This window comes from Pan paniscus, chromosome 18 (assembly GCF_029289425.2).
Source record: "Pan paniscus chromosome 18, NHGRI_mPanPan1-v2.0_pri, whole genome shotgun sequence".
In the NCBI taxonomy this organism is placed as follows: domain Eukaryota; kingdom Metazoa; phylum Chordata; class Mammalia; order Primates; family Hominidae; genus Pan; species Pan paniscus.
Genome location: NC_073267.2, coordinates 14,781,871 through 14,804,370, shown reverse-complemented (window position 1 = coordinate 14,804,370; position 22,500 = coordinate 14,781,871). Strand labels below are relative to the sequence as shown.

Below are 22,500 nucleotides of genomic sequence, written 5' to 3'. Positions count from 1 at the left end.
CAGCTACTTGGGAGGCTGAGGCTGAGGCAGGAGAATCACTTGAACCCAGGCAGCAGAGGGTTGCAGTGAGCCGAGATTGTGCCACTGCACTCCAGCCTCGGTGACTGAGTGAGACTCTGTCTCAAAAAACAACAAAACTAATAAATAAATAAAAAATCTGTTGCAGGAAAAAACAATTTCTCCAATTAATTCTGACCTTGCCCAAGGGGCTGTCCGCCATGACAGCTTCCCCAGAGTTTCCTGTGACATCCCTTGCTCACTCCTCTTGGGCTCCTAGGGCACGTGCAATGCTTCCTTTGGCATAGTTTTCTCTCAGACCAGCAGGGAGGTCTATTTTCTCCCCAAGGGCAGGATCTCTGCCTGGAACATATGATACTTTACGAATGGTTTAACCCTTTGCGCATCATCTCACTGGTCTGTTGAGGCTCCACTCTGGTTCCCTAAGTGTAATGAACATTTTGCTGTGTTTTGGTAATCAATATCTTTCTTTCCCCCCTTTCTGTGGTTGATACTCGGGCCCTTTTTCTTAATCAAATATTGATATATGTTATAGTTATTAGAGTTTACTCATTACTATTTTGTTTCTTCAAAGCAAAGAGAAAAAAAATTTTAATCAAACTCTGTTTTAAATGTTGGCTTCTGAGTTGAAATTAAATGCCATCTTACTAAAAGCATACTGAATTCTAAAGACCATTTTGTACAGTCTATAAAAATACCTCATATAAATAGTTGCTTTTGAAACTTGGCTAGATTGAAAGATTATGTGGGTCTTTCAGGAATTGTGGTGGTGGTGCATTGATATTATTGAGTCAGTTTTCATTGTGCGTGTGCGCGCGCCGAGTGTGAAAATCAACCCCCTAGGGAGAACTACATATTTCTAACTTTCATTGTGGAAGAAAGAAACTCACTTTGTGTAAATCTTGACATGTTCAAGTTCAGCTCGTACCTGTGAGTTTCTATTTTGTATCTCATGGTCTTGGATCCAGGGGAGGGTGACAAGTTCACAGGCTTGGCCTGGTGGCTTTCTGTTGTGAGTTGTATGCTAAAGGTATAGTGTCTCCTCCTAATAAATCCACTCCCGTTCCACAGTCTACAATGGCTCCACCAACCCATAGGGAGTGGTCTTTCCTCTGCACAGCAAGAATCATAGTACATCAAAAGGTCTTTTATTTGAGACACAAAAATGCAAAATTGCTGAGATATCAAACATTTCCCGATCAGCTACAATACTGCCACTATGTACAAAAGATCTGATGATAAATGTGCACACATATAAAAATACAGTATGCATTACTTATGTACAGTACATGTGCAAAATGTATGGCATTCAAACATGATATGGAATTGATTTCAGGGGTGCAAACAGCAAATACAAAGGCATCATGGTTTTTCTTTTAAAAAACAACATAAAGGCAATACATGAATGGACCCCCGATTGCCATAATTTTTTGTTGATTAAACTAGTGCTTCAACAAGCAGGGCTCTGTAGATTGGTATCTTTCTCCTTTTTTTCATAAAGTGAGATGCTAAGACATAATGTGACAATGAAAATAAGAAGAGAAACACCTATCACATTGCATTTCTATTGCAAGCAGGAAAAGAAGAAAACTAATTTCTACATAGAAAAAAAACTTTGTATTACTACTGAATGTTACTCTTAAACCAACAAAACAACTCTATACTATTTTACATGAAAACAATAAGAGAAATATCTACATCTTAGTGAAAATTATAACCTTAAATGGATAATACCTTTTTGGGACTGATTTTTGAGATCTCATTAGTCTCAAATTTTAAATAAAAAGTGCCTCCTTTTGGCAAATACTTGGCAATGCCTTTGGTTCCTTTAAAGCAAGTTTGCATTACTATTGGTTACTTGAGGTCAAGTACTTTTGGTAGATACTAAACCCTTTCCTAAATGCTTCCTCTTCCTACCAAATTAGCAAGATTCCTTACAGCATCACGTACAGAGGTAATGGTTACGAGTTTCAGTATTCTATAAACTTTGTTAAAGCTTTGTCTTAGTAGTTGGCATAAAGCTCTGTTAAACACTATAGATGTGATGATATCTCTGATAACATATTTTGATTCCCGACAGCACCTTGTAGATCCGAGATTGCCATCTTATTGTCACAAAGCTGTGACACCACAGAGCAAAGTGTTTGCATGGAGGGTAAGAGCTCTTCTGTAAACATGTGCAGCTTTTCAAATTGTAGGCCTTCCATGAAAGATTTCAGGTAGAAACCCTTTGTAATGATGTGTTTCCTTGGATACTGCAAGAAAGGGCGAATGTGGAAAAAACACGCACCTGCTTATTGCCATGCAGACGGAGTCACTTTACAAATAAAAATGTAGCTCAGAGAGACTGCTGAATGAGCAAGTTATTGAAGGTTTGAACCAGGAAAAAAAAATTACTACATCTTAGTTGTTTTCCAGTTTTGACTGAAATCACTTAAAAGATGAGTTGAAATGCAGTTAGGATGCTCTCCAGATACACACTGATGCATTTGTAAGCTATGTTCCTTGAAAAACCTGACCTTCCAGTTAACGTTCTTTGATAATTTTGGGCTAATTTTGTGGCCTCTAGGGCGGTGGGACGATTTGTATGGGTATTCTCTTGTCAGTATTCAATATTCATGTTTACAGTAGCAGATATTGAAAAATGGAGGGTTATTTCTGAATTTGGTTAAATTGACACATGTTGCTCTGCTAGTAGACACTGAATAGCTATTCTCTTTACATTTCTCTAAAAAGTCCCCAGCGGCACCATGAGCTCCCCACCTGAGTGACAGCCAGGACTTCTGTGAGGCTACCGTCAGGTGGTTGCATGGAAGCCGGTGAGGATGTATACTGAAATGTGGGCTTCTCACAAATATTTTAAACCCCGCCAAAGTGCTTTACCACGTCTCTCAGGCCAAGTCCATTTGAGGACAGTAAAGGGACTATCTCATCACTTGTGGGGATAGCTGTTTTGTCAACTGCTATGGCTGATTTCAGCCTGGGAATTCTGAAAGGACTGTGAAGAAAGCTATGCTGCCTGGAATGATCTGGGGTTGAGGGTCCAGGAAGCCTGAGTCAGCTCTGGTGACAAAATAGGTAGTGCGCCCCTGAGCCATCACTCAGGGTATGCTGACTGCACAGTTCAGAGGTGCTATCTCATTACTATGACTTTGCCTTCCATAGGCAGCAGCTTGCAGGCACACCACCCTGCCTTTGCCACTGTTTCTAAACAGCACTGAAAGCCAAAAAGTGTCAGTTACATGGATCACAGAACCATGCGGCTTTTAAAAAGGAAATTTAAATAAGATCTCTTTTAGAATTACAAAAATATTCATATGAAACAAACACAATAGTATCTAAGCAAGAAATTCCACAAATTCAGAATACATCTATGTACAATTATGTGGCAATACTATACAGTAGATTGCACATTTCAGGAAAAACACTAGAACGTGAACCACTAACACTGTCCTATGAGGTTTCCTAGTGGATGCTTTGCTGAAATGTACAAGATGACCACATACTCCTAGACTTTCAAAGACTTTACAGAAATTTTGGTATAACTTTTTAAATTCATCCCACCCCCAGTAGGATGATCTGATTATCTATATACAGCAGAAAGGTAAGGCTGGTACTACTGTGTTTTGAGAACATGTAGGAAAGTAAGATGGGGATGTGAGATAATGCCTTTCTAGGAGTTATTTTCTTGGCAGTATGATACTTTACAATATGATATACAACAGTACCACTGCTTAAACCACACACGTGCATAATGAAAATTCAACTGGCGACTTTGACTTGTGCTGTAATGGCTGTGAGACTAACCTAAACAACAACAACAACCAGTCTTTAGTCAATATCCACCCTTCCTCATTGCACTCACCATCACACGCACTGAGTCAGGTCAGAAGGGCCTTGTTTACAGAGTATCATCTTTGGTCATGTCACGTGAGTGTGAGCACATAGCGTGTCCTCACTCTAACCTGGAACATGTAGTGGAGATCCTGGAGAGCAGCACTCGTGTCACAGGTGCCTGGCTGGTGACCCAAGCCAGGAGAGAGGAGGGTCAAGGGGAATGGTGCAAGTGGAGTGGCTTGCAGAGTTAATGGGTAGAGATGCCTTGTCTTTTTAAAAGTGAAATACTGGTTTATAAAGGTTTAAACACATGTGTGAAGTGGGCACTTTAGCAATTCATAGGAGAGTAGGCCAATGAGATAGCATTTTCTTGCACTGCACTGTGTATTTTTGGAGAGCAACCTTCCTGTGGCATGTTTCAAACCCTATTTTAAAAAGCAATAAAGGGACCCGAGAGCTAGAAAACTATCTACAGAATTCAGGATTATGGAAATATGAAGTTATTCAACGAGAGTCAATGGTACTAGTGTTCGGTTACCTTCTACAGTCCCACTGATATTTGGTGCTAATTTAATAAGCCATTCAAATCTGAATGAAGAAGATGCTCAGGGTGTAAGTATGGACCTGACAGGCCCAGACAGAAACCCTCAGCAAAAAAACTGTGGCCAAGAACTGTAAGACAAATACTTTCCCAAGTAAATAGCCTGGCCCTGGAGACAGGCCCCTCTCAATGGAACTGACTCGAGGATTCACAGAACATCTAGTGTGGTAAACTCTTGTAGGGCTTGGTCAAATGACGGTGTTCTGGTTAACAGAGAGTTATTGTATCCCGTGCGTTGGTTTACCAATTTCTGAACACTTAAACTATTCATCACAGACTACACTGAGCACAGTGGCCTCTGCCTTGAACCGTCTGGAAGGCACATGAGCACTGTTAGTGCCTTTGAGTCAGGAAGTGCCAGTGAGCAGAGGGCTCCAGTGTGCTCATGCTGGAAAAGCAGACTTTTGTTACACGTAGTAAAATTTATAAACCACACACACACAAATCAGAAATAAGATCAGCTCTTAGGCAAAACACAAACCCAGAAATAATTCACAAATTCTTTCCAAATAACGGGTCAGGCTGCCTCCGGCATGTCAGTATGGAAAATTTACCATTTTGTGACCCAGGGGAACCAACCTGACCTGAGGGTTTACACAAGGGTGAGGTGGAGAGCACAATATTATTATTTAAGAAAAATCTCCATGCTCTTTTGGTAGATTTCAGTTTTTTGTTATTTACATTTTGTCATATACCTCAATGACTAGCTTGAAATAATCCTGTGATAGTTGGCATTTTAGAAAATTCTTAAGAAATGACTTGACTTAACAAATATGTAATAACTGTTTTCTATATAAAAACACTAATAAAGCCTCCAGTTTTTCAATCTTAGGCTTGACAATATAGTGAGAGCTCTGGTAGAATATCCAGTTACAAGCCTGTAAAATGATAACCAGGGTTAGTGACAGAAGAAAGAGGGCCAGGGCAGGGACGTGGAGGCCCACCTCGTGGCACAGTCTGACCTGTACTCATCATGGGAATGTCCTGGGTAGATGACAGACCTTCCCCTTACCTTCCATTCTTCTAACTCGCCAGCTCAGAAAGATATTTCATGCTAAAGCCTTTTCTTGGTTCTTTGAGATGGGTCTGGTTACCTGAAAGTTAGTCAGCAATTCTTTAAATACAGAAATACATGTGGCTCAAGTACTCTAGAAATATTCGAGCTATTAAAAAAGTAGGACCTTGGATACCCATTTCCTTACCCCAACGTAGGCTGTACAAATCACAATGTCAGAGCATACATACAAATGTCTAATATATACATTAAAATCAATCTAACCAACCCAGAAGGTTGCTAATAGAATTTTCAGTGTTATCAGTATACCTGGACTTCTGACAGTATTTTGTAGGTATCTTCTGTTTATGTTGAAAGATCTTGCATTTAAATTTAAATTTGGAAATATAAAGTACGATTCCAAAAAATCACAAAATAAACTACACCACCAAAAAAACGACACAGGTTTCTGAGTAGAACCAAAAGTCTTCAGCCAGAAGCTGTCACTGAACTGGCCAAGGCTCTCCACTGCCTTTGACCTCTGCTGTGTCTTGGGCCTGGCTCTGGCCATCTCTAGGAAGTACCAAGTGCAGTGACCTCTCACCTCCCTCACATCAGCCTTAGTTTTTGAGTGGAGCTGTCTGCCTTTTATTTAGGGTCTTAAAGTGACCAGAGATATAAATGTAGTTAATTACCAGAATCCTAACGTCACTGTGCTGCATATATTACTCTTCTTTGTTTTTATCTAAAGGTACTTTTCATTCTTTACTGAAGTCTGGAGAAATAGATGAGTCGTCTTTGACAAGTGCGATTTTCAGAAGGCCCTGTGCTATGTTAAACTGTAGAAATTCACTACTGAACACAATGAAATGTTTTCAAACTTGGGTTCCAGGCTATGACCTTCCACCTATTCTTTCTGTGACAACATATTTTGATTGCAACAATGCAACTATAGATCTATCTCTAAAAACTGACCTTCTAGAATCTTCATGTTCTTAAACCTCATCAACTCTCAGAAAAGAAATCTGTGACGTTAGTCCCATGGCAGCGGTAGGTCCTGTGGGTCTAGAAAGTCAGCAGAGAACATGCTCGGCGCGGTGGTGCTGAGAGGAGTGAGTCCTGAAGAGGAGTTGGGCATGGTAATGTCCAACCACTCCATGTTGTCCAAGTTTGAGTCTGACAGGTCGAGAGACAGACAGGGAGTACCTGCAGCAAACTGGGTCTCGGAAGTCTCCATGGGTGAGTGTGAATGGTCCAGCATACCTGAGTGACTCAGCAGATCATTCTGGAGGTCCTCGATCAGAGAGAAGGGCTCTCTGTCTTCACTGCTGCTTTGTAGTGGAGGAATTTCATTGGCTGAGGGTAAAGTTCCATCCAAGAAAGCTTCTAGTTGGTTCTCTAAGCTGGCAGATAAACTGCCCATAGGTTCTAAAGATACAGGTGGTGCCATTTGGACTTGGGGTGGTGGCCGGGACACCACTGTATTCACTGGCATTGTGGTGATGCTGGCTGTCACTGGTCTCATTTTGGAAATAGGAGAAGGTTCTTCTTTTATGGGGAGGGAGATCTCTGTGTAAAATAAATGAAGTAATTAGTAACTGAAGATTTACTACTACTTAAAAATTTTTATTAATTACTAGGACAGTTACATTACTATTATGCGATTCCTTCTACGCACGTCCGTCTTAGAAGTAGGAAGAGAATGCTATTGGTCAGGTACAATCCTTGACAACCTTTAGGATGATGGATCATTTTAGTCAAATAGATAAACATAAAAGTTTATTACATTCCTTTTTGTTGTAAATTTAGTCAGCAGACTGTCCAAGGCCAGTTTATTACATTCTGATATGCTTTAAATTTTTCTCAGTAAGACTAAGCATTAAAAGCAGCTATATCTCACTAGATAGGTATCAATGGTTTTAGATTATTTTATCTTTGAGTCGTTATTTTGTCATTAAAGTTTTAAGATAGGACTCATATCATCCTATGAATCTATCTATAGCAACATGATACTCCTAATATAAATGTTGAAATGTACATCCTGAGTTTGTGCTGAGACATGAAGTACATCCTCAATGTTATGAAAGAAGTAATTACATTCTTTTTTCCTTTTTTTTTTTATCATTACAGTTGGACTGGGTACCCAATTTAGCCATGTGCATTCTGTGTAAAGTTCTGAAAATATACAATGACATTTGATTTCATTTCTGAATTAAAGCTAACACATGGTTCCTTTGATCCTTTTCTTTTAAGTTGAGGTGGATCACTTGGTTATCTCTTTCACTTTTTGGTCTTGTTTTCTGAGCTTATATAAAATTTTGATGATTTGGTAAATGTCTTCATTATGTGTTACTCCTTGCCAGATCAGGCAGCAAATTAACAGACCATCTTCTATAAATACTGGCGTTCACTAAACTACATAAATGAATGAAGTATCTTAAGTTTTATGAGGCTATGATTGGTTTCATTTATATGCAGATACACTAGGAAAAATAAATTAACAATACCTCTTAAAGCTCAATGATTGCTATGTGCAAATGGCTGAGAGAAGGAACTTACAATTTGATTCCTACAAATGAATTGTCAACTGTGTGTACTGCATTTATTTTTGAATGGTTTGTTACTTTTAATTATCAGTAGTCATCTCTAAAACTGTTTTGAAAGCTTTAAGTGTCATCTAAGTAACTAGTCTTTTTTATTTTTTATTTTTTTATTTTTTTGAGATGGAGTCTTGCACTGTTGCCGAGGCTGGCTGGAGTGCGGTGGCATGATCTCAGCTCACTGCAGCCTCCGCTTCCTGGGTTCTGGTGATGCTCCTGCCTCTCAGCCTCCTGGGTAGCTGGATTACAGGTGCCCTCCACCATGCCCAGCTAATTGTTGTATTTTTAGTTTCACCATGTTGGCCAGGCTGGTCTTGAACTCCTGACCTCAGGTGATCCGCTTGCCGTGGCCTTCCAAAGTGCTGGGATTACAGGCAGGGCAAGGCACGGTGTCACAAGTAACCAGTCTTATAACTATATAAAACTTGGTTCTCGTTATTACTGATATTAGTAGACAAGATGAAATAATATACTTACTGGATACTTTGTCATTAAAAAAAAACCCATTTTAGAAAATAGCTTGATTGTGTCACATTTTAATTTCCAAGTTTAAGGTGCCTGCCACCACACCCAGCTAATTTTTGCTAATTTTTGTATTTTTAGTAGAGACGGGGGTTTCACCATGTTGGCCAGGCTGGTCTTGAACTCCTGACCTCAAGTGATCCACCAGCCTCGGGCTCCCAAAGTGCTGGGATTATAGGCATAAGCCACGGGGGTTGGCCAGCTGAAGTTATTTTTGTAAGGCCAATATAATTCTTAGCAAAAAATACTATTTGTGTGTGTAGATCTGTAGTCAAATATCAATTCTCTATGTCAACGTCAACTTCAGTGTCAAATAATACCTGCTATAAATGGAGAACTTCTGACCACTATTTGAAAATTCAAATAAAACTCCTTTCATCAGGGTAATTTTAAGACTACTCCAAATATGCAAATACTATCCAGAAATTTTTTTTAAATATTGATTTTTATACTTCAAAGATATGTAAGCTGAGGCAACAATATCCTTGATTCTTTTTGTGGCTAATGTCTCTTTTTAATAAAGATGATATAAATCTAAGACTTCATATTATACTGTAGAAAATGCTTTAGCATTGACTTTGAATTTTAATAAAGATACTGGAGCCCATGCTAGGTAGCTTGATGTCACATAATTAAGATAGTATTGGCATGTTTTCATCCCATTACAATGACATATGCATGGAACAAGTTCTGAAGCTTTTCAACATGGAATTTAAATCTGGTTCTACTTTGCTATCTGGTCTTTGTTTTTTAGCAGGCATCTATCTGTGGATAAATCTCACATTGTATTACCGTTTTAAGCTATCACAGTTCACTGCAGCCTTGACCTACGGGGCTCAAGCAATCTTCCTTCCTCAACTTCCTAGTAGCTGGGACCCCAGGGGTGTGCCATTACACCCTGTTAATTTTTAAAATTTTTTGTAGAGATGAGGTCTCATTATGTTTCCCAGGCTGGTCTCGAACTCCTGGGCTCAGACTCCCAAAGTGCTGGGATCATAGACGTGAGCCACCGCACCTGGCCATAAGTTCTTTTAATGGCCTAAATTTAACAGATTTTAAAACAGTAAATTCAGTTAGAAGAACACGTTTCTCAGTATCTAAAGATAAGCTATGAGTGCTTAAGAAAAACTTTCATGTACTTGGGTTAAGAGATGACTTCCTGGGAGGATCTGATGTGACTTTTGACTTACCTCCACTCTTAATGAGGATATCAAAGAGGTCATCCATCTGCTGACTGTGAGCGTTGGAAATCTACAATGAAGGAGAGTACAAATTAGGTTTCTTTCATACAAACCTGGAAGCATTATATAATTAGCAGTCCTAAGGGACTTTCTAGACGATTTAGTTCTAATCTATCGTGATAATTTTGAAAACACTGAGGTCACATGAGAAGTTAAGCCATTTACCCAAGCTGTACAGCTGGTTAGTTGACACAGCAAGAACAGGGCTAGTTAGTACCCAGCTCCACCGACTTCTACGCTTCCCTTTTTTTCTATCACTGAATTGCATTTTGAGAGGCCTCTAATACCTTATTTTAAAAGTGTCTTTATTCATTTGTATTTAGGTAAAAATTTGTATAAAGGTGATCACACTATACATATTTGTTCAGTTCTATTGAGATTTACCTGACATATAATAAGGTGCACTTGTGTAAAGTACACAATTTGATATGTTTTGACATATAAATATACCCATGAAACCATCAACAAAATCAAGATAATGAACATATCCATCGCCCCTAAAGTTTCCTCATCCCCTCATCCGTAGGCAACCGTCGGATCTGTTTGCTTTCACTATGGATTAGTTTTATATGAATGGATTCATACTGTGTGTAGTTTCTTGGTGGTAGGGGAAGGACTAGCTTCTTTCACCCAGCATAATTATTCTGAGATTTATCTGTCTTATAGTGTGTACCTCAGGAACAGTTAATTTTTTTATTGCTGAGTAGTATTGCATTGTATGGAAACACAGCAGTTTGTTTATTCATTGACTTGTGGATGGACATTTGGGTTTCCAATTTTTGGCTATTACAAAAAAGTTGTTGTGAACATTTGTGTACATGTCCTTGTATAGACATGTGTTTTCTCTTCTCTTGGGTAATTAGGAGTGGAATGACCGGATCACAGGACAGGTATAGGTTTAACTTTTGAAGAAATGGCCAAACTATTTTCCAAAGTGACTGTTCCATTTTACACTCCCACCCTCAGTATATGGTATAAGATTTCTAGTTGTTCTCCATTCTCACCAATACTTTGTAGGGTCAGTCTTTTCAATTTTAGATACTTCATTAGGTGTGTAGCGGTATTGCACAGGGGTTTTAATTTGCATTTCCCTAATGACTAATGATGTTGAGCATCTCTTCAAGTGCTTATCTGCCATCCATTTATCTTCTTTGGGAAAATATCTGTTCAAATCTTCTGGCTACTGCAGATTTCTTCTGCTAGCTGTTTGCATGGTCTATCTTTTTCCAACCATTTACTTTCAATGGTCTTTGTATTTAAAGTATGCCTCTTGTAGATACATGCATTAGTTACCTATTATTATAAATTATTCCAAAACATAATGGCTTAAAATTATTATGTCACAGTTTTGTGGGTCAGGAATGGTTTTCATGGGTGGTTCTGGCTTCGGGTCTTTCATGAGGTTGCAGCCAGGATGTTGGTCAGGTTACCGCCAACTCTAGGTGTGGCTGGGGAATGCCCTTGACTGGCAAGTTAGTGCTGGCCATTGATGGGAGGCCTCAGTGCCCCTCCATGTGAGCCTCTCCAGATGGCTGCTGGCATGTCCACATGGCATGACAGCTGGCTTTTCCAGAGTGAGCACTCCATGGGAGAGCAAGGAAGAAGGGGCATGCCTTTTATGACTTAGTCTCTGGAGTCACACACCATCACCTCTGCCAATTCTGTTTGTTAGAAGTGAGTCGCTAAATCCAACCCAGAGAGGAATGTCAAAGAATTTGCAGACATATCTTAAAACTACATACAGTTGAGTCTGGCTTTTATATCCACTCTGACAATTTTTTGCATTTTAATTGAATTGTTTAGTCATATGTGTTATAATTACTGACATGGTTAAGTTTGGGTTTACTATTTTATATTTTATATTTGTTTTCTATTCATCCCATCTGGGTTTTTTTTGTTTGTTATCCTGTTTTTCTTTCCTGTCCTTAAAAAAAAATTTGACATTTTTGTATCTAATTTTTCTTTCTTTCTTTTTTTTTTTTTGAGACAGTCTCGCTTTGTCACCGAGGACGGAGTGCAGTGGCACAGCCTCAGATCACTGCAGCCTCAACCCCCTGAGATCAAGTGATACTCCTGCTTTAGCTTCCCAAGTAGCTGGGACTACAGGTATGCATCACCACACCTGGCTAATTTTTGTCTTTTTTGTAATGATGGGGTTTTACCATGTTGCCCAGGCTGGTCTTAAATTCCTAGGTTCAAGCAATCCTCCCACTTAGCCTCCCAAGGTGTTGAGATTACAGGCGTGAGATGCCATGCCAGGCCTTTCTATTGATTTTTTTTAAAAAAACTATCTTGAATCTTTTAAATTGTTACTATAGATATGCAATACATATCCTTAACTTCTCATAGGCTACTTAATGTTGTACACTGAATAAAACACAGCGATCCTACAACCACACAGATCCACTCATTTCCTCCCCCGTCCTTTATTAATTATTTTAAGTATTGTCTACACATGCTATACACTCCTCAAGACAGTGTTATCTTTGGTGATGAACTAACTCAATTTTTCTTTATCTGAAAATATCTTTAGTTCACTTTCATTCTTAAGGGATATTTTAACGTGATAATAGAATTCTGGGTTGACAATCCCTTCCACTTCTTCCTCCCTAAAAACTTTTAAACGTGCTGTTGCACTCTTCCAGTTTTCATAGTTTTTGATGAAAGGTTGACATTAATCAATTAGTTGTTTGCTCTGTGTGAAATGTGTTTTTTCTCTTGATGCATTTAAGATTTTCTCTGTCTTGTCAACAATTTGACTGTGATGTGATTTATCCAGCTTGTTTATCGAGCATCTCAAAGCTATAAATTTGTCTTTCATCCTATTTGTGAACATGTCAGCCATTGTTTCTTCAAATATTTGCCTCTTCAGTTCTTTCTCTCTTCTTCTGGGACTTCTCTTCTACCTATGCTAGACTGTTTTGTTTGAGTTATATAACAGGATTCTGAGGCTTTGTTCACTTCACAATCTCTGTTATTCAGATTGGATAAGTTATGATCTATCTTCAGGTTCATGACATTTTTTCCCCTGCCATCTCCATTCTGGTAAGTTCATCTATATATTATTTTCATTTCAGATACTGTAATTTTTTAGTTCTCAAATTTCCATTTAGTTATTAAAAATCATTTCTGTATCCACATGGATCCCTTTTATTACTAGCATATTTCCTTTTCCATCACTGAGGACAGCTGTAATAGTAGTTGTTTTGAAAACCTTGCCCGCAAATTCTAACATCGAGATGAGCTCAGGATTGGTCTCAGCCTTTTCCTTTGAGATAGGTTACATTTTCCTGATTTTGTATGATGCATGTTATGGATAAATGTTATGGATGTTAAATTGTGGCAACTGTGAATTCTGCTATTATTCTCAGATGAATGGTTTCTATTGTTTTAGCAAGCTATTAACTTGGTTAGACTTAAAACTTCAAAATGTTTCTTGGGTAGATGTTCCAATCTCACTTTAGATCTTTTGTCTTCAGCTGAGCTGCTAAGCGTCCATTCCACGCCTGTATGGCTTAGGGGTCAGCCAGAGATGTGGGCACACAGAATTTGGGGATCTCCTCTCTGGCTTTTTCCCTCTGGTTGCTCTCAATTCAGTTATCTGGATTTCCAGGCCATAAAGACTATGGCTTTTCTCCAGTAACCCTGCCACTTAGCTGGACCCCAGAGTAAAAGCAGCACAAAGAGGGAAATCATGCCACATCACTCCCTTCCTTTGAGTGTGGATTCCCCACCAGAGAATGACTGCTTCTATTTACTCTTCAATGTGTTCAGGTAGTTGCTTTTTGTTATGACCCACATTAATAGCTATTATCTGTGGGAAGACTGAACCGGTAGGGCCTTACTTAGCCACTCGTGGAATTGCAAGTCTGAGTAAATGTATTTAAACGAAGTTTGGTGCTCAATGGCATATAAGCAGGTCCTACAGGTGGCTACTCATTTGAATAACCAAAAACCAACGTAGAACCTCAGTCTATAAACAGGAACCTAGAGACATGTAAATACCAGAGATTCCAATCAGCTGTCTTAGGTTACAGTGGAAGATTCATCAAGTAAGCAGGACTTAGAAAGGATGGGTGCTATCTTTTTGTTTTCTTAAAAACTGCAGTTAAGCTCTTGGCAATTCACTTCGTCTCTGCTCCCCTGTGAAGAGAATAGATATCACTCCGAATGGACCATGAGGGAGGAGTGTAGTCCAGCACCACCTGTTTGACTTCTTATTGCAAATATTTGAACCCGTCTTTGAAATCTGACTTTTCCCTCACAGACAAGGGCCTTTGCTGAGTCTGTAACTAAGGGACATCTTACAACTTAAAGTTACGTTCCCTCGGTACTCAGGGAATACAAAGCAGCATGTGGTAGGTTCCACTTCCTCCAAGAGGCAGCCCCCCACGGGCCCTGAGCATCCCTGGATGTCCTTGGTGAGGGTGCCAAACTGACAAGGTCGCCTGGACTGAGCAGCTTCTGTAGATGCTCACTGAGGCAACCAAGCGGGTCAAGGAAGCGTAGGCATGACTGCGTACTCCCTGGGTGAGGGACTGGCTTGTTTGCCGCTTGCTAGAAAAAGCACAGAGCCCTTGGCCCCATGTTCCTTAGGTGCAGCTTGACCCACTGCATACACAGCCACCATGTGGCCCCAACAAGTTACCCCATGGAACACGGGAGCGGGGGAACTGGCACAACTGCGCTGATGTTCCTGCTGTTTGCCGTGGATAATAAACAGTACCGCTTGGATATTGTCTCTTGGTGTCCACCTTTAGCACCCATGGAGCGGTGTCAGGGCCACTCCTTGAACCCTCTATGAGGCTGGGGTTCTTCCCTCAAAGGTTAGTTTTAAGCTTTGACAGAAAGCTTTAGAGAGAAAGATTGGAGGAGTGTTTAGGGTAATGTATGACAAGTACTCTCATGACTGGGCACCCACCATGGGCCATATGCTTTTACAAATAGGAACCCTAACTTCTTCCATTGCTTGGTATGGTTGGGGCTACTTCTGTTTTATCAGTCAAACAAGGAAGGCTCAGAGGCCACATGGTCACCATGTGTGGTGAAACCAGGAGAACCTCAGATCTGTTACCTCCAAGTGCATTTGCTCAGTGTATGAGCAAAGTCATTTGGATGGGCTGGCCTGCTGGAGGCAGAGGTTGCTGGAGACCAGAGAGAGACCAGGTCAATTTAGGTGCTGGTGGCCTTGAATGTCAGCCAGGTGTAACAGTGATACCATGTGTCATTTTGATGCTGGCCTGACACATGGTGGCTTTAGAAAAGAAGGGACCTGTATAAAATGTCTTCTGGTCATAATCACATCTATCTCTAACATGACTGATGCCCCTACCCCAAAAGAAAAGTTAAGAGATAAACCCTTAATTTCTGAATAAACAGTAAATGCAGTTATACTGCTGCTGAAAGCTGTTTAAGGTCTTCATGATAAATGACATTTTGATTTTAAATAACCATGTAAAATACAAGGTTATTTTTGTATTTCTATTGAGGCAAGTCAGTTTCAGACAAGGGATTCTGTATAGGTCTGCTCGAGACTGAAGGTGGGCACATCCACCATAGCCTTATGCACCATGACCGTGCCCTCACTTACCTCTGGCAGAGGGGCCTGTGTGCTGCGTGTCTGCTTGATGGCCTCCTCATAGCGGGGGGGATCTTTTGTCTTGGCGACTGGACTCCCAAATAGAGAGTGCTGGACGACAAATTGCTGGGGTGGCGGGGGTGAACTAGGCTGTGTCAAATAAAGGAGGAGTGCACATTACCTCTTGGCAATAAACCTCTCTTTTCCTGGCTAGACTCGGCTCTGCTGTTCTCTATGTAGTGGCCAAATCAGGGAATTCATGAGCAGGTTCTTTTAAGCACCTGTGAGGCTGACAGCACTGGTGGCCACCTCATGTGCGAACGATCATCTTCACTGTGATAATAGCTGAGCTCCTCCTTCACAAGTTATCACTGTATTTTCAACAATTTTATCCCATTAACATTAGTCACTCCAAGCCCAAAGCACTAAGCTTTGGAATGATTTGATGCCCCTGCGGCACTGTCACTGATGCACAAGCCTCACAGGGTTACCTTGTTGGGTGTGTTAGGTCCATTTTGCAGGGATGGAAGCGGAGCATTTCTGGATTGAAGAACACTGTTGGAGGCCTTATTGATAAAGGGCTGCTGGACAGCTGGGGCAGGATGTCTCTGATATGGAAGAACTGTATTTGATGATGCTGAGTTTGTGAAAACCTGTAATGAATAAATGTTTTTCCATTAATTTGTTCTTTGGCTTTTCCTAATGAAGTAAAGAAAACAATGTTTTAGGGCAGGGGTCAGCAAACTTTTTCTGTAAAGGGCCGCAGAGTATATAGCTTATGATTTGTGGGTCACCTGGCCTCTGTTGTTACCACTTGGCTCTGCCATTGCAGCCTGAAAGCAGCCACAGACAGTACATGGATAAATGGGTGTGGCTGTGTGCCAATAAAACTTTATCCATACAAACAGGTGGTGGGTTAGATTTGGCCCACAGGCCAGGGTTTGCTTACCCCTATTTTCGAGCATATGTGGTCCCTTTACGCAGTAACTTGCCTTTGATGGTGGTACAGACAGAGCTTTGTGGAAAAGCAGTGCTTGCTCTTTATAATTCTCCTCTTAAATGATAGCTGAGTTTCTTCTATTCCTCTCTAAGGTGGGCTCATCTACTCTCAAGTCTTTTTTTTTTTTTTTTTTTTGAGACGGAGTCTTGCTTTGTTGCCCAGGCTGGAGTGCAGTGGTGCGATCTCGGCTCACTGCAAGCTCCGCCTCCCAGGTTCACGCTATTCTCCTGCCTCAGCCTCCCGAGTAGCTGGGACTACAGGCGCCCGCCACCACACCCAACTAATTTTTTGTATTTTTAGTGGAGACGGGGTTTCACTGTTGTTAGCCAGGATGGTCTCAATCTCCTGACCTCGTGATCTGCCCGCCTCGGCCTCCCAAAGTGCTGGGATTACAGGCTTGAGCCACCGCGCCTGGCCTACTCTCAAGTCTTCAATGGCCATGACTAAGCTAATAATCCCAAGCCACTGCTCTACTTCCAACCTTGCTCCCAGGCGTCAAAGCCACTTACATCATCATCTTAGGTATCTCAAATTTAAAATATTCCAAATGATTTTTCTCCTTTTTCCCATTACCCCCTGCCTCTCAGCTTCTGAGGGAAAATAATTCTTGGTTCTGCTTTTTTTAAAACTTAGGTAAATAGGACTATCAGTCAACTCTGCTTTCTCCCTCAGTGTTCACACATCTCAGCAACGCCTCTTGAATCTGCCTCTGCTCTCTGCTGTCCTGCGCCTGGCCTTCACTATCTATCACAGGGATTCTGCAGCAGCCTTGTGGCATAGACCCCCTGCCACAACGTGTTCTCAAGGCATGGCCCCTACCACACTCCTTGGCTCTCCTGATTTGGGTAAAACCCTAATCTTTGGCTGGCATGTAAGCTTCTTACTACCTGGCCCCCTTTCCATCCTACCTAAAACCTCAACCTGCTGTGGTCACACTCAATTTTCCAGTTTCTTGAAAATGTCTTCAAATACAAGCAAGGCCCCATGTAAAACTGGTCCCCTTTGGAGAGGCTGTTTTCTGTTCCAACAGGCAAAGGTGAGAACTTCTTGCTGTGGAACTCCAAAATGTTTTGTTTAGCACCTCCATCAAGAGCCACAAGTTTTAGGGTCTTTTACAAATATGTGGCCATACTGCTGATATTGTAACTGTATTTCATAGAACTTGGTTTGCTCAAAAATACTTAACACGTTCTATACCACTAATATTCTAAAAAACCTCTGTATTTCATAAGCAGGAAAGTCTATGTGTATATACCTCAAACAGTACAACCTCCATGGTGATGAGTTCTGTAAATATACTCCTATTTGAAAAAATTAAATTTCCTTAAATTTGGTAAAAAATTACTTCCTTTAAACTAGAAGTAATGATTCCTAATTCTAGTGTTTAGAGACTTAGTGAAAAAGCCCTTATTTATCCTATCTACATATTATTTTTTCCTTTCCTCCCTAAAACAAATTATCTTAACATTGGAACATTTACTAAGCTTTTAATTACACTAAAATGGTATTTTGAGCTTTCCCCAAACTCAGTAACATACAACCATGATTCCTCTCGCAGAGGAGATTCTGAAGCAGCACACATGTTACATGTGACTGCAGCTGTCCCCAAAGCTGGTTTCACCCAGACAGTTCACACTATCCTGAGGCAGATCACAGGCACAACTCATTACCTGGGTTCTTTCATGTTGAAGAGTAAAACTCTGGGATTAATAATTTTCAAGGTTTAAAAGAGTAAGACCTATTTTTGAGGCATAAGATTTTTCTGGCAAGGAGATGTGCACATAGCTCCCCCTACTGGCTACCGGGGAATGCGGGAGAATTTTTTTGGTAGTTATTTGTGTAGAGGACACTGAATCCTAGACCACCAACTTCATTTTAAAGATGAGGTAACTGACTCTCAGAGAAGGTAAGTGAATTCTGCATGAGGCCAAACACCTAGGCAATGGTGAACTGGAATTGATAAGACCTTCTGGGCTCTTAATCTGAGATGGCAAAGTCTTACAAATGTATTTCAAGATCTTACTCAGCATAAACATGTTGGGAGTATCTTTTTCATCTTCAAATACCTTTTCCAAGGGAACAGCATACCTTTTTTTCCACAGTATGTTTAATTTGAAAACATTTATTTTAAAATTCAGTAAATTTAATATATGAGGATTGAAAACAAATACTTTTGAAACTTTCCCTTGGAAAAGGGGTTAACTGCGAAGGCGAGCTATCTTTCAGTAATGAAAAGGTCTTTCTCCATTCCAAATAACTGGGAAATCTGCAGCCAAATGGCATCTGACCTAAGGCTCATTCTATGGGAGATGGATCACAGAACAGAATGAACAGGAGCTTCCCAGGGCGTTTACAAAGATGCTTGTTGAATGGATGATCGGAGGATGGTAAAAATCAGCGACATTTTATTGCTCCTTGGCATTTACAAACCTTTCTGACTTGTTGAGGCTGACTGAGCACATGCTGTGGGAACGTGTCTTGTGTCTGAGGTACAGTTGGGGCCAAGCCTGAGGCCAAGGCAGCAGTTGGTATTTGTGCAGCAGTTGCTATCTGAGGCTGAGTCTGCATTCCTGCTTGTGGTGAAGTCTAGGAGGTGAATTGAAAAAAACATCAATTTAATTGTCAGAATCAAAGTTAGAAATCAGAACTTAGGTGTAGAATCACTGGTCACTTGGGGATTGTATCTAAATGAAATAAGACCAAGGTTACAGATACACACTTCATCTGCACAGAAATCTAAACTTTAATGATTCTAAACCAGAGAGGGAAACATCAGACCAGTCACTGCATGCTCTTATTATTCCTAAGTAGCTAAGATTTTTCATTTGAAAATTTTGAGAAAATGGAAATGGAAATAATAAGAACCTAAGGCAGTTCTACACATAATAGCTCAGGTACTGTAATACTTGAATAACAGCAAGGAAACTCGTGAGACCTAACTGTCCCAATTGCTGCTTGCAAGCAGTGTGTGCATTCCCTAGGGAGAGCCAGCAATGGGGCCAGGGCGCCCTCAGACCCAAGGATAAAAACACGGTTCTCGTTTCTACTACAGCAATGGAAGATTTGGACCAAAAAATTTAAGGATTTATTATGGAATAGACTTTCAATTTCACAGATACCCTAAAGATAAAACAGAGGAATCAGAATTTTTGCGTCTGCCAAAGGGTCTGTGGGCCCTGCCTCCTAACCACAGGGGTACGAGATGATTCCTCTCGCCTGTTTCAGGTATTTGGGTGTCGAGGCTGAGGAGCACTGCTTCAAATGGTTTCTTGTTCACTCGTGCTCCATGTTTGGTGAAAACTTACCAAAACTGCATGACACGGTAAATACATAGGTTATGTACGCACAAAAGGGAATTTCATGCTCATCAGTGTTTTCTCATCTCTTTCAGTTACATCCTCACTCCTAAATTTGTGGTCACATTTTCCTTAGTTTAGACATCTTCATATAAGCAGTGACTTTCAAGAACTAAATGTGGGAGGCAGAATGTAAGAATGGGCATAAGAATAAAGGCTCTGTGGGCAGAACACCTGGGTTTAAATGCCAGCTCCATCCTTGGGGGAACTCACTGACTACTCCTAGGCCTCTATAAGAATGGGCATAAGAATAAAGGCTCTGCGGGCAGAACACCTGGGTTTAAATGCCAGCTCCATCCTTGGGGAACTCCCTGAGTACTCCTAGGCCTCAGCGTCCTTATCCAGAGATGGGGTGGTATCACTTAGATCTTCTAGGAGAAGGGAGGATTAAGTGAAGCCGGCCATTTAAAGTACTAGATGCTGTGCCTTGCCAGAAAGTGCTCAGCGGCAGACTATGATCACAATGATCATGTCACTGGTGTGTAAAAAAATGTCTGCATGGATGATACTGTGTTCATTCAAGGGAAAAGGTAACAGGACTAGAAAAGCATCCTGTGTTTGTTTTCACTATATAAAAACAGTGCTAGATATTCAGATTTCTGAATAACCCTCTCACACATGCATACGTTTTCTCTGTGGGGTCTGCTCTGGACGCATTTATGGAAGAGCTCAGGTATGGTGCCTTCCTTAGCAGGGTTTGCATTCCATGCATGCTGTAAGGCAAAGTAGTTAGAAGACACACTTCACACCTGGAGTTTGAGGCTGCCTACAGGGAGTTGCACTGAGGTGACACTCGAGCCCTGGATGGACACTGGGAGCAGCAGCTGAGCAGTCTGCGTGGTCAGTAAAGCCTGGGGCTGAGCAACAACAGCAGGCGGTGGCTGTCCCTGGGAACTCACATAAAACTGCGAGACGACACTCTGCTGCTCTGCCTGGCCCACAGGGACCTCTTGCTTGATAACTACAGCCTTTTTGGCAACAAGGGTCTGGCCACCTGTAGAGACGGGCTGGCCTACAGCGTGGCTGGCTACTGGGATGGGCTGCCTGGAGCTGGAGCAGTCAGGGAGTGAGGCCTCATCTTTGATGGAGGAGCCAAGGCTGCCGTGCTTCTGATCTGACTTGACAGAATGACCTGGGGCACTGGGCTGGGCTTCCAGGGGCCGCTGCTGCTGCCCTCGTTTTTCAACCTCAAGTTGCATTTTCAGCACTTCCACGAGCTTCTGCTCTTGTTCCAGTTTCCTCTTCAGCTCTTCGATTTGCTTCTCTTTCTCCTGAAGCTTGCGATCCTTTTCGGCTGCATCCAGTTCCAGGTTTGACAGAGTGCTGCTGGTGGGACTCAGACTGTCTTCATTATTTGTCATTCTCAAAGGAGATGAACTCAAGAACTGTGAAGGCGACATCATGGTCATAATCTCGGTGAAAGTGTCTGCCATGTTTGTGTCATCAGTACTGAGACTGGACTGTTCGGAGGGAGATGGTGAAATGGGCAGAGGGGAATGAACATTTTCCACACGGGTTGCGTTGCTGGTTCCTGTAGGTGGCAATTCTGCCTTGAGAGTAGAGACTGAGCTAGTCACAGTGTTGTGTAGTGTTGTAACTGGCAAGGCCACAGTGACTTCTGGGTTACTGGTGACAATGGCTGATGATGACACTGCCACGATGCCCCCAGCAGCAAGGCCGCTGCTGTTCACTTCCTGGTAGGGTTTTAGGCGCTCAATGAGGTCCGGTTTGGTGCCTGACACTGGCAGACCCCTTAACTTCAGTTCTGTCTTCAGTTCTGATACCTGGAGGTACAAACAAAGGAGATCTCTTAGTATTAGAGCTTTCTGGCAAATCTACAGTACGCTTTTGTGATGGGAAAGGTGCCTATGTCTGTCAGACAACTCTGCGTTATGGCACACCTGAAAGTAGAACTGGTTTTGTATTTAAGCACACAGAAACAGATAACTACAGACTAGAAGCACTTGAGGAGCCAGTGATACGGTAAGGGTTTTTAGAGGGTAATTCCGCTTTTACGTCAAAGCAGAGAGATACTACCAGGAATTATGATGATGATACAGCTGCATTTATTGAGTAGTTGCCATGTGCAAGACACTTTTGGAAGTGCTCTACTCTTTCCACTCGTCTTCACACGACCCCATGAGGTGTCCGTATCATTATTCTTCCCATTTTACAGATCGGGAGGCAAAGAAGAGAGAGGTTGAAGCACTCACTCAAGGTACCACAGATAATAGAAGGCTGAGCTGTGGTAGAAACCTAAAAAGGCTGGCCCTAGAGCTCATATTCTTAACTGTTACATTTTCCTGCTTTTCCCAAACTTGGCATTGAGCAGGGAAGAAAAAAATCACAGCCTCTGGAATCCAGCAGGACTGGTAGGTGCCCGCACAAGGTACACACTCAGTAAATGACAGTTATTGGTTGTTTTACAAGAAAACTTAGTGGAAGTAAAAAGAAAGTACCTTTTATAGAGATTATCATATTGTTGGTAAAGTTGAATGTCTACTGAAAACTACTTAATGTCTGCTAGACAACGCTGGCAAATCATTTACATGTTTGTGGTACTTAGGGGTGAATAAGCTCCAGTTGCAATTGTCACCTTTAAGTCATCCAGGCTAGAAGGCAGAGGTCCTGGCTTTCTCACGGGAGTAGATGTATTCTGTCTTGGTGTGTTAGGTGTGGCATTGTTCAAAGCTGAATTCCCACTGTTACTATTTTTGTCATTGAGTGGCCTTCAAAAGAAAGCAAAAATTAGA

General features: G+C 41.3%; 1 protein-coding gene across 9 annotated transcripts in view; it reads right to left on the bottom strand.

Moving 5' to 3' along the window:
• Nucleotides 1-1,144: 1,144 nt before the first annotated feature.
• MRTFB (myocardin related transcription factor B) overlaps nucleotides 1,145-22,500 on the bottom strand; it is a 196,311-nt gene continuing 174,955 nt past the window's right edge. For all 9 annotated transcript variants that reach the window (XM_055100469.2, XM_034939815.3, XM_055100472.2 and 6 more), the window contains 7 exons: nucleotides 22,344-22,476; nucleotides 20,497-21,531; nucleotides 18,822-18,977; nucleotides 15,883-16,044; nucleotides 15,404-15,541; nucleotides 9,763-9,823; nucleotides 1,145-7,019 (listed from right to left, as the gene is read on the bottom strand). In XM_055100469.2, coding sequence (XP_054956444.1) covers nucleotides 6,484-7,019; nucleotides 9,763-9,823; nucleotides 15,404-15,541; nucleotides 15,883-16,044; nucleotides 18,822-18,977; nucleotides 20,497-21,531; nucleotides 22,344-22,476 — 2,221 coding nt within the window. In that variant the 3' untranslated portion in view covers nucleotides 1,145-6,483. The remainder of the gene's footprint in view (nucleotides 7,020-9,762; nucleotides 9,824-15,403; nucleotides 15,542-15,882; nucleotides 16,045-18,821; nucleotides 18,978-20,496; nucleotides 21,532-22,343; nucleotides 22,477-22,500) is intronic.